Source organism: Panulirus ornatus, chromosome 7 (genome assembly GCF_036320965.1).
Source record: "Panulirus ornatus isolate Po-2019 chromosome 7, ASM3632096v1, whole genome shotgun sequence".
Taxonomy (NCBI): Eukaryota; Metazoa; Arthropoda; class Malacostraca; order Decapoda; family Palinuridae; genus Panulirus; species Panulirus ornatus.
The window spans coordinates 2,351,986-2,364,418 of NC_092230.1; the positions used below are offsets into that span (position 1 = coordinate 2,351,986).

The 12,433-nt window shown below is 40.9% G+C and overlaps 1 protein-coding gene across 1 annotated transcript in view; it reads left to right on the forward strand.

Moving 5' to 3' along the window:
- The window catches only part of LOC139749652 (uncharacterized), a 239,300-nt gene that overhangs the window by 21,144 nt on the left and 205,723 nt on the right, over nucleotides 1-12,433 (forward strand). Inside the window, exon 5 of the mRNA XM_071663822.1 lies at nucleotides 10,208-10,273. Within this exon, the coding sequence (XP_071519923.1) occupies nucleotides 10,208-10,273 (66 nt within the window). The remainder of the gene's footprint in view (nucleotides 1-10,207; nucleotides 10,274-12,433) is intronic.

A 12,433-nucleotide genomic window follows, 5' to 3' on the forward strand; every position in this document is an offset into this window, starting at 1 on the left:
TTCTTGTCCAGTATTATCATAAAATTTTTCCTCTGATTGCAGTCTTTAGTACATCAGAGTGTGCCTTATTATTGGCTTCTTCTACTTTCCTCTGCTTTGGTATCACCTGGGCCCCCTTCTCTAAACTGCATTTTTGCTCTTCTCTTGTCTTATGGCTCCTTTCATGGCACTTGCACTGCTTCTTCAATTTACTTTAGCTCTGATTGTGTTATCCTCTGGTCTTGCTTTTTCACAGGTTCACATTGCATTACTAAACTTTAGATGTTTTCATGTCTAGTTGTTTTTTTTTTTTTTGCTTTTATCACTAGTCTTCTCTTTGCTGATCTTTTTGCCTGCCTGGTTGTGGTATATTCCTATAACTAAGTTCATACTATTCATTTCTGGTTAATGCAGAGCTAGATGGCCTTAGATTATCCCTTAAAGTAATACTAGTAACAGTTATTAAAGATGTGGAGTGAGTCATAGAAAGGTCAAGAATCCAGGCTGGGGAAATGAGCTACTTGAGAGGAGCATATGGTATGAAGAAATGAATGAGGGTGTGTATGAGAGATTTGACATGGTATGTAAAGCAAAGGGAATGAATTGTGGAGTGGCAGAGTGGGTGAAATGTAATACTTTTAGGTGGTTTGGACTTGTGGCAAGGAAGCAAGATGGGAAGTTTACAAAAAGTGTGTATGACAGTTTGATTAAAGGGGTTGATGTGAAAGGAAGACCACCTGTGAAATATGGAAAATAGAGTGGAAGTTTACGAAGGGAAAGAAATGGTGGAAAATAAGTGGAATGGTGAATGTGAGGGAGGCATGTAAGGACATTGATAAGTAGAGATTCTTTTGTTGTGGCTACCCCTTTGATGTTACTTCCTAGAGAAAGCAGATGTCAGAGATATAGGTAGACAGGTAGGGTCATTAGGGAATGAGATATAAGTGTACTAGGGCATGGGAAAAAATTTGAAGAATGCTGGCATAAGCTAAAGGATGAATACTTGGTGAAGTCTATGGGGCTTTTCACCCATTTCCTGGGTTGGCCCGTAGGCTGCTGGATTGGATAATTGGTGGACCAAGCTGTTGGAAGCTGCAGCCCTTAGGTACACACAACCCCCACAGCCTGGCTGGGCCAATATACTTTGTAGTTACTAGCCCAGTGCACTCATGAACTTCTCTACAGTGCATCACATGCTGTTTCTGATAGTAGAAGGTAAGTTGTTTAGGAGTCTTGAGCCTTGGATGTTTAAGTTGTTCTATCTTTTATGCAATTGCACCTTTTGATTTCAGAGTTAGTATTTTGCAGCAATCCATGCCTATCATGCCAGTAGGATGCTTTATCTATCTACCTGTATATCTGTCTATCTTTCTATCTATTTATCTATCTGTCTATCTATCTATCCTTATATCTAACATTCTTTTCCTCTAAGAATTCCCATTAAGGTGATGGTTAGGATAGCATCTTTATCTGTCTGTATTCTCTATTTTTATTTATTTATTCATTTTCTTCATACTGGAGGAATTGGTAATTACCTGTATTGAAAAGTATGTCCTCAGTTTCCTAATCAAAGACTTAATTTATGTCTCTCAGTAGCCTTTCTCCATCTTTTATTGATGTGATTTTCATACTTGTTCTTTTATCATCTGCAAAGGATGACATGAAACTGTGGCTTGCATTTGCATCAGAATGAGAAAAAGGAGGGGTGCAAGAGCATTTCTTATGGGTACAGGGATTTTTACTGTGGAGACACTGAAGATGGCATGGTTTACAACTATGTGTTGTTACCTATTAGTTAAAAAGTTGTTTAGCTATCTCCCAGTTTTCCAGTTATTCCCATCTTTTGCATTTTATGTGCTGTGACACTAATGTCACATTTGTCAAATCTTTTGCAAAGTCTTTGTAAATCTTGCCTACATTTTCTAGAGCATTAGTAGTCCTATCATAGTGGTGAAACAGATGAAAGAGGCAAGATCTTCCCACCCTAAAGCCATGTTGTCCAGATGTAGATTGCTCCTTTCCATAGATTCAGTGAGCCTGCCTCTTACGACTCTTTTGAAAATTTTGATATGTGGTGTTAATGCTAATGGTCGATAGTTTTTTGAGAATGCTTTGCTTTCACCATTGTTGAATGGGTCAGTGTGGGACAGTTTCAGTCTCTTGGAAATGATGCTGGAATCTAGATATTTTCTTCAGAGGATATTTAGTGCATGTGCGAGAGTTATTTTGCATTTCTTTATGAAGACAGTTCCACGAGTCTGTTTCTGGGGCTCAGTGCATGGGCATTCTGTCATTGGCCCTTCTGAAATCTTGTGTTAAAGAGGTAATATCTTCTGTGTGTACACCAAGGGGATTACTGTTTAGGAAAAAATCTGCAAGGTCATTTGTCTTCAGTTTTTTATTGCTCAGTGGATACTGATTCATATTGACTTTTTAAAGTCTCACACATCTCTTGGCAATCATCTGTAAAATTTTCTTCCTCTGTTTTAAGTAAGCCAATAGAGTTTGTGGTCTTGGACTTTCATTTTGCTTTCAAGTAAAAGTATTTTGGGTCATTTCTTATTTCAATTATGGCTTTTTCTTCTTTTTTCTGTGTTTAGTATTACATCTTTAGTTTAAGATCTGTGTCCAGGAATTCATTAATAGGTTTTCTTTCCTTTGTTGGGAGAACAGTGGCATCTTTAGATGGTCTTCTGTTCTTTTCTTGCCACTTGTAAAGTGCTCTTCGTTTTTCTTGCCAGTATATGTCTGTTGCATGTTTGGAATACCAAAAAAGGTCATTTCAGTTTACACAATCTCCTTTTGTTTTGTTGCTCAGCATGTATTCCCATTGTTGCAGACATCTTATTGATCTCATCCTCTCAGTTTATTTTTATTATCAAAACCGAAATTACTGAAAACATCTCCACTGTTATCTGTGTTCTGACTTGATGGATCAGCATCCAAGTTCTTTTCAAGGAGGTCAAGAGAAAGGTGCAAGAGGTGAAAAAAAAGGGCAAATGAGAGTTGGGGTGAGAGACTATCAGTAAATTTTAGGGAGAATAAAAAGATGTTCTGGAAGGAGGTAAATAGGGTGCGTAAGACAAGGGAGCAAATGGGAACTTCAGTGAAGGGCGTAAATGGGGAGGTGATAACAAGTAGTGGTGATGTGAGAAGGAGATGGAATGAGTATTTTGAAGGTTTGTTGAATGTGTCTGATGACAGAGTAGCAGATATAGGGTGTTTGGGTCGAGGTGGTGTGCAAAGTGAGAGGGTTAGGGAAAATGATTTGGTAAACAGAGAAGAGGTAGTAAAAGCTTTGCGGAAGATGAAAGCCGGCAAGGCAGCAGGTTTGGATGGTATTGCAGTGGAAATTATTAAAAAAGGGGGTGACTGTATTGTTGACTGGTTGGTAAGGTTATTTAATGTATGTATGACTCATGGTGAGGTGCCTGAGGATTGGCGGAATGCGTGCATAGTGCCATTGTACAAAGGCAAAGGGGATAAGAGTGAGTGCTCAAATTACAGAGGTATAAGTTTGTTGAGTATTCCTGGTAAATTATATGGGAGGGTATTGATTGAAAGGGTGAAGGCATGTACAGAGCATCAGATTGGGGAAGAGCAGTGTGGTTTCAGAAGTGGTAGAGGATGTGTGGATCAGGTGTTTGCTTTGAAGAATGTATGTGAGAAATACTTAGAAAAGCAAATGGATTTGTATGTAGCATTTATGGATCTGGAGAAGGCATATGATAGAGTTGATAGAGATGCTCTGTGGAAGGTATTAAGAATATATGGTGTGGGAGGCAAGTTGTTAGAAGCAGTGAAAAGTTTTTATCGAGGATGTAAGGCATGTGTACGTGTAGGAAGAGAGGAAAGTGATTGGTTCTCAGTGAATGTAGGTTTGCGGCAGGGGTGTGTGATGTCTCCATGGTTGTTTAATTTGTTTATGGATGGGGTTGTTAGGGAGGTAAATGCAAGAGTCTTGGAAAGAGGGGCAAGTATGAAGTCTGTTGGGGATGAGAGAGCTTGGGAAGTGAGTCAGTTGTTGTTCGCTGATGATACAGCGCTGGTGGCGGATTCATGTGAGAAACTGCAGAAGCTGGTGACGGAGTTTGGTAAAGTGTGTGGAAGAAGAAAGTTAAGAGTAAATGTGAATAAAAGCAAGGTTATTAGGTACAGTAGGGTTGAGGGTCAAGTCAATTGGGAGGTGAGTTTGAATGGTGAAAAACTGGAGGAAGTGAAGTGTTTTAGATATCTGGGAGTGGATCTGTCAGCGGATGGAACCATGGAAGCGGAAGTGGATCATAGGGTGGGGGAGGGGGCGAAAATTTTGGGAGCCTTGAAAAATGTGTGGAAGTCGAGAACATTATCCCGGAAAGCAAAAATGGGTATGTTTGAAGGAATAGTAATTCCAACAATGTTGTATGGTTGCGAGGCGTGGGCTATGGATAGAGTTGTGCGCAGGAGGATGGATGTGCTGGAAATGAGATGTTTGAGGACAATGTGTGGTGTGAGGTGGTTTGATCGAGTAAGTAACGTAAGGGTAAGAGAGATGTGTGGAAATAAAAAGAGCGTGGTTGAGAGAGCAGAAGAGGGTGTTTTAAAATGGTTTGGGCACATGGAGAGAATGAGTGAGGAAAGATTGACCAAGAGGATATATGTGTCGGAGGTGGAGGGAACGAGGAGAAGAGGGAGACCAAATTGGAGGTGGAAAGATGGAGTGAAAAAGATTTTGTGTGATCGGGGCCTGAACATGCAGGAGGGTGAAAGGAGGGCAAGGAATAGAGTGAATTGGAGCGATGTGGTATACAGGGGTTGACGTGCTGGCAGTGGATTGAATCAAGGCATGTGAAGCGTCCGGGGTAAACCATGGAAAGCTGTGTAGGTATGTATATTTGTGTGTGTGGACGTGTGTATGTACATGTGTATGGGGGGGGTTGGGACATTTCTTTCGTCTGTTTCCTTGCGCTACCTCGCAAACGCGGGAGACAGCGACAAAGTATAAAAAAAAAAAAAAAAAAATTGTGATCAGATTATAGTGTTTGGGATTGTAATGTTACATAGAAGGTCCACATTATTTTTAAAGATTAAGTCCAGAATGTTTTATTTATTGTGTTTGGTTTTGAAATTTGTTGGCTTAGGGAGAACTTTTTACAAAGTCTGGATGACTCTTTTTATGTGCAGCTGTTCATCCAAGCTGCTTCCAGTGTCAGCATTTTCAGCTACTATGTTATTTCCTGCATGTTTACATTTAATGTGTGGTATGTTGAAGTTTTATAAGTATATTTGGGACTGGATTCTGAGGAGGTCAAGACATGTTTCTGTGTTTCATACTTTTTTCAGCCGTGGTTGCCATTTCCATTGTTAATGAGGTAGCTCCAGGAACATACAAAGATAGGTTGTATTTGCTCTCATCCATTCTCTAGCTTTTATGAAAGAAAGGTTGTATTTTCTCAAATCCATTCTCTAGCTTTTATGTGCACTGCACTGAAACCACAGCCCCATTCGTTCACACTCAGTCTCAAGCTGTCATATGTAATGCACCAAAAACACAGCTCCCTATCCATATCCAAGCCCCACAGACCTCTCCATGATTTACCCCAGATATTTCACATGCCTTGGTTCAGTCCATTGACAGCATGTCATCCCAGGTATACCACATCGTTCCAGTTCGCTCTATTCCATGCACGCCTCTCACCCTCCTGTATGTTCAGGCCTCGTTAGCTCAAAATCTTTTTTCAATCTATCCTTCCACCTCCAATTTTGTTTCCTGCTTCTCCTTGTTCCCTCCACCTCTGAAACACACACACACACATGTATATATATATATATATATATATATATATATATATAGATATATTGATAGAGATGCTCTGTGGAAGGTATTAAGAATATATGGTATGGGAGGCAAGTTGTTAGAAGCAGTGAAAAGTTTTTATCGAGGATGTAAGGCATGTGTACGTGTAGGAAGAGAGGAAAGTGCTTGGTTCTCAGTGAATGTAGGTTTGCGGCAGGGGTGTGTGATGTCTCCATGTTTGTTTAATTTGTTTATGGATGGGGTTGTTAGGGAGGTGAATGCAAGAGTTTTGGAAAGAGGGGTAAGAATGAAGTCTGTTGGGGATGAGAGAGCTTGGAAAGTGAGTCAGTTGTTGTTCGCTGATGATACAGTACTGGTGGCTGATTCATGTGAGAAACTGCAGAAGCTGGTGACTGAGTTTGGTAAAGTGTGTGAAAGAAGAAAGTTAAGAGTAAATGTAAATAAGAACAAGGTTATTAGGTACAGTAGGGTTGAGGGTCAAGTCAATTGGGAGGTAAGTTTGAATGGAGAAAAACTGGAGGAAGTAAAGTGTTTTAGATATCTGGGAGTGGATCTGGCAGCGGATGGAACCATGGAAGCGGAAGTGGATCATAGGGTGGGGGAGGGGGCGAAAATCCTGGGAGCCTTGAAGAATGTGTGGAAGTTGAGAACATTATCTCGGAAAGCAAAAATGGGTATGTTTGAAGGAATAGTGGTTCCAACAATGTTGTATGGTTGCAAGGTGTGGGCTATGGATAGAGTTGTGCGCAGGAGGATGGATGTGCTGGAAATGAGATGTTTGAGGACAGTGTGTTGTGTGAGGTGGTTTGATCGAGTAAGTAATGTAAGGGTAAGAGAGATGTGTGGAAATAAAAAGAGCGTGGTTGAGAGAGCAGAAGAGGATGTTCTGAAATGGTTTGGGCACATGGAGAGAATGAGTGAGGAAAGATTGACCAAGAGGATATATGTGTCGTAGGTGGAGGGAACGAGGAGAAGTGGGAGACCAAATTGGAGGTGGAAAGATGGAGTGAAAAAGATTTTGAGTGATCGGGGCCTGAACATGCAGGAGGGTGAAAGGAGGGCAAGGAATAGAGTGAATTGGATCGATGTGGTATACCGGGGTTGACATGCTGTCAGTGGATTGAATCAGGGCATGTGAAGCGTCTGGGGTAAACCATGGAAAGCTGTGTAGGTATGTATATTTGCGTGTGTGGATGTGTATGTATATACATGTGTATGGGGGTGGGTTGGGCCATTTCTTTCGTCTGTTTCCTTGCGCTACCTCGCAAACGCGGGAGACAGCGACAAAGCAAAAAAAAAATATATATATATATATATATATATGGATGAAGGCAGCAAGTATGGATATGTACACATGTATATATGTGTATGTCTATGTATGTATATGTTGAAATGTATAGGTGTATGTATATGTGCGTGTGTGGGCGCTTATTTATATACATGTGTATGTGGGTGGGTTGGGCCATTCTTTCGTCTGTTTCCTTGCGCTACCTTGTTAAGGTGGGAGACAGCGACTAAGTATAATTAGAATAAAGAATATTTTATTTCCATTATACTTTGTCGCTGTCTCCCGTGTTAGTGAGATAGTGCAAGGAAACAGACGAAAGAATGGCCAAACCCACCCACATACACATGTACATACATAAATGCCCACACACGCATATATACATACCTATACATTTCAACATATACATACATACATACATACATACATACATACATACATACATACATAAATAAATATATACATACATACACAGACTACATATATACACATGTACATATTCATACATGCTGCCCTCATCCATTCCTGCCATCACCCCACCACACATGAAATGGCACCCCCCTCCCCGCGTGTGTGTGCGAGGTAGCACTAGGAAAAGACAACAGAGGCCACATTTGTTCACACTCAATCTCTAGCTGTCATGTGTAATGCACCGAAACCACAGCTCCTTTTTCACATCCAGGCCCCACAAAACTTTCCATAGTTTACCCCAGATGCTTCACATGCCCTGGTTCAATCCATTGACAGCACGCTGACTCCGGTATATCACATCATTCCAATTCACTCTATTCCTTGCACGCCTTCCATCCTCCTGTATGTTTAGGTCCCAGTTGCTCAAAATCTTTTCCACTCCATCCTTTTACCTCCAATTTGGTCTCCCACTTTTCCTTGTTCCCTCCACTTCTGACACATATATCCTCTTTGTTAGTCTTTCCTTACTCATTCTCTCCATGTGACCAAACCATATCAATACACCCTCTTCTGCTCTCACTACTACACTTTTTATTACCACACATCTCTCTTACCCTTTCATTACTTACTCAATCAAACCATCTCATACCACATATTGTCCTCAAACATCTCATTTCCAACACATCCACCTTCCTTCACACATCCCTATCTATAGCCCACAACTCGCAACTATATAACATTGTTGGAACCACTATTCCTTCAAACATACCCATTTTTGCTCTCCAAGATAATGCTCTTGCCTTCCACACATTCTTCAATGCTCCCAGGACCTTTACCCCCTCCCCCACCCTGTGACACACTTCCGCTTCCATGGTTCCATCCGCTGCCAGATCCACTCCCAGATATCTAAAACAACTCACTTCCTTCAGTTTTCTCCATTCAAACTTACACCCAAATTAACTTGTCCCTCAACCCAACTGAATCTAATAACCTTGCTCATATTCACATTTACTCTCAGCTTTCTTCTTTCACACACTTTACCAAACTCAGTCACCAGCTTCTGCAGTTTCTTACTCGAATCAGCTTCTAGCACTGTATCATCAGCGAACAACAACTGACACTTCCCAAGCCCTCTCATCCACAACGGACTGCATACTTGCCCCTCACTCCAAAACTCTTGCATTCACCTCCCTAACATCCCCATCCCTAAACAAATTAAACAACCATCGAGACATCATGCACCCCTGACACAAACCGACATTTACTGGGAACCAGTCACTTTCCTTTCTTCCACAATAGACTGCATACTTGCCCCTCTCTCTCCAAAACTCTTGCATTCACCTCCCTCTCGTCCCCATCCATAAACAAATTAAACACCCATGGAGATATCACGCAACCCTGACACAATCCAACATTTACTGGGAACAAGTCACTTTCCTCTCTTCCTACTCTTACACATGCCTTACATCCTAAATAAAAACTTTTCACTGCTTCTAGCAACTTACCTCCCATACCATATACTCGTAAAACCTTCCACAGAGCGTCTGTATCAACTCTATCATATGCCTTCTCCAGATCCATAAATGCTACATACAAATGCATTTGTTTTTCTAAGTATTTCTCACATACATTTTTCAAAGCAGACACCTGATCCACACATCCTCTACCACTTCTGAAACCACACTGCTCCTCTCCAATCTGATGCTCTGTACATGCCTTGACTCTCTCAATCAATATAATTTCCCAGGAATACTCAACAAACTTATACCTCAGTAATTTGAACACTCACCTTTATCCCCTTTGCCTTTGTACAATGGCACTATGCATGCATTCTGCTAATCCTTAGGCACCTCACCATGATCCATACATACATTGAATATCCTTAGAAACCAATGAACATCACAGTCACCCCCTTTTTTGATAAATTTTACTGTAATACCATCGAACTTATGAGGCCTCAACTTATGATTTATTCGATGACTTTACAGTGATGTGATAGTGATATGTGTTCAGGAGAAACCATACTTCAGATTTTGAATTTTGATCTTTTCCCGGGCTAGCAATATGCAGTACGATTTAGATTAATGACAGCAGAGAAGGAGGGACACACATAAAGGTGTAGGAAGGGTTACAGACATCTGCACACTGAATATCATTTTAATATACACAGCTACTATGATCATAACAAAAATATATGATATGTTGGTATGAAGACTAAGAGTAATAATGCAATTCCTTATCGTATTCCTAAGGTATCACTATATTGGTGGAGTCATGCTTCACTCCACCACAACCTCCCCCATTCCCATTTGGTCCTCATCCCCTCCCCAAATGCATCGCATAGTGCAGAATCTGCTGGATGGTTGTAGCACTTCCCTCAGCTGCTTCATTATTAGAAACTTAAGTGAATTGATTCAGTCAGATTGAAGCTGGCTGAGCAAAGGAAGTTTTTGTCCACCATAGTGCATATTTGTGCTCTTACCACACTGATCTATGATTTTCATATCTCTTCCACTATCAAAAACAGCCTCGAAGGAACCCAGTGGTCTGTTGCTGACTGAATTCTCCTGTATTCCTTTGTATTAGAATTAGGATTATTTGAAGTTTTTGGGCAAAGTTTTCTTTGGTACTTGTCATTAGTTATTTACTCTGATTCCAGATTTACTTTCTTGATAATTCATACTGTGTAATCATTATCAACAATATTTACAATATGTATTTTTTCTTATACATAGGTAACCAAGTGGTGGATCCCCATAATCTTTACCCTGGTCTGTTTTCTGCATCTGGAGAAGCTTCAGGTAAGTTATGAAGCATGGTTTGTAATCAAGTAGAATGTTTATTTTTTTTATATGCATCTCTACCATTTCCTGCATTAGCAAGGAGGTGGCGGGAACAGACAAAGAAGTTACCTCATTTCCTCACATCTGCTCTTTAACTGTCAAGTGTATTGCACTAAAATTGTGACCCCATATTCACAACTAGGCCCTACAGACCTTTCTTTGGTTTCATCTGACTGGTTCACATGCATTGGTTCAGCCCATTGACAGCATATCATCCCCTGTTTACCACATCATTCCAGTTCAGTGTATCCCTTATATGCCCCACATCCTCCTACATGCTCAGGCCCTGAACCAACAGAACATCTTTAACTCCATTCTTCAACGTCCTCATTGGTATCCCCCTTTTCCTTGCTCCATCCCCCTCTGAGACTTTGTTAGTCATCCTCCCCATATGCCTGAACCAATTCAGCACGCATTCTTCAGCTCTCTCATATATACCCCTCTTACTACCAACCTCAGTCTTACCCAATCATTTCTTATTCAATTAACCCTCTTCACACCACATATCATCCTTGTACATTTTGTTTCCAACACATCCACCCTTTTTGTTACATCGTTGTTTGATGCTTGTTCCTTCCTGTCCATATAGCACCAACAGGATCAATGTACCATCTAACATCCTGTTGTTGCCATCAAAGGCAGTGACCTCTTTTCCACACATCCTACAATGCATGCAAAGACCTTTGCACCCTTAGCCACTCTGTGACTCACTTTAGCTCTGATGGTTTTGTTCCTGCTGTATCCACTCCCAGGCTTCTAAAACACTCAGCTTCCTCCAGGTTCTCTATGTTCAAACATACATTTCGTATGATTTGTCCCTTTTCACAGCTAAACGTAATAACCTTGTTTTTATGCAAATTTCATCTCATCTGTTCACATGCTGTCCCAAACTTGGACTCCAGCTTCTGAAGTTTCTTAATCAAATCTGCCACTAGTATTATGTCGTCAGCAGACAACAGACTCACTTTCCAGGCCCCCTATTCCTAACATTGCACACCTCCACCTCTCTACAAAGCAGTTGCACTCCCCTCCCTGTTCACCCCATTCATAAACAAATTAAATGGAATTGATGACCACACACCCCTGCCACCCATACCTGGAACCACCACTCGTCCTCCTGTCTGCCTACTTTACACATGACTTTCTCTTGATTGAATCTCCTAACTGCTTCTGACAGCTTTCCTCCTACACCATATATTTACAACACTCTCCACAGAGCATCTTTATGAGCAGTATTGTATGTTTTCTCCAGACTCTTAAGTGCCACTTACATATGTGTGCTACTGTTTCACAAAGTATTTCTCTCACACATTCTTTAGAGCAAAACACCAGATCCTCCCCAACCTGAAGCTTTGTGTTTGACACTACCCTCTTGATCACCACTCTTCCCTTCAACATGCCAGGTATGCTCAACAAACTTGTACCTCTATGATTTGAATATTTACTTTTGTGAATTATATAGTGGTGCTATCATTCTACCAATCCTCAGGCATCTTAATATGAGCCCTTCATCTTGTGCAAGTCTTGCAACCACTTCTCTTTTTGCCAAACCACATTCCATGACTCTCACTTTCCATTCCTCCACGTCCAAAGTATCCCACATCTTGTAATCAGACTCATTTAACAACCCTTCATAATACTGTCTCTACCTCATTTCTGCCTGCTACCACTTCCCCATCTGCCCCTGTCATTGATGTTGCCATGTGTTTTCTTATTTTTTCTCACATTCTTAACCTCCTTCCAAAACATTTTCTTATTCTCCCCAAAGTTTGCTAACACTTGCTCACCATAGCTCTCGTTTGCCATCTTTTTCAGCCCTTGCACCTTCCTCTTGACCTTCTTCCAATTTCTCTTGTACATCTCCCAATACCCATACACCTCCCTTTTCTCTTTCACTATCAACTTAACTTCCTCATCTCACCACTCATTACCCTTTATCTTTGCCCACCTTCCACATGCCACACACTTTTCATGCATCTGTAAGTAGCACTTCCCTAAATGCCTTCCATTCCTCGCCCACTTCCATAGCTACATTTACTTTCTCCATTTACCATTGTACACTCAATCTCTCTTGGTATCTCTTCTCAGAAGTCTCTTTTCCAAGCTCCTTGTATTTTT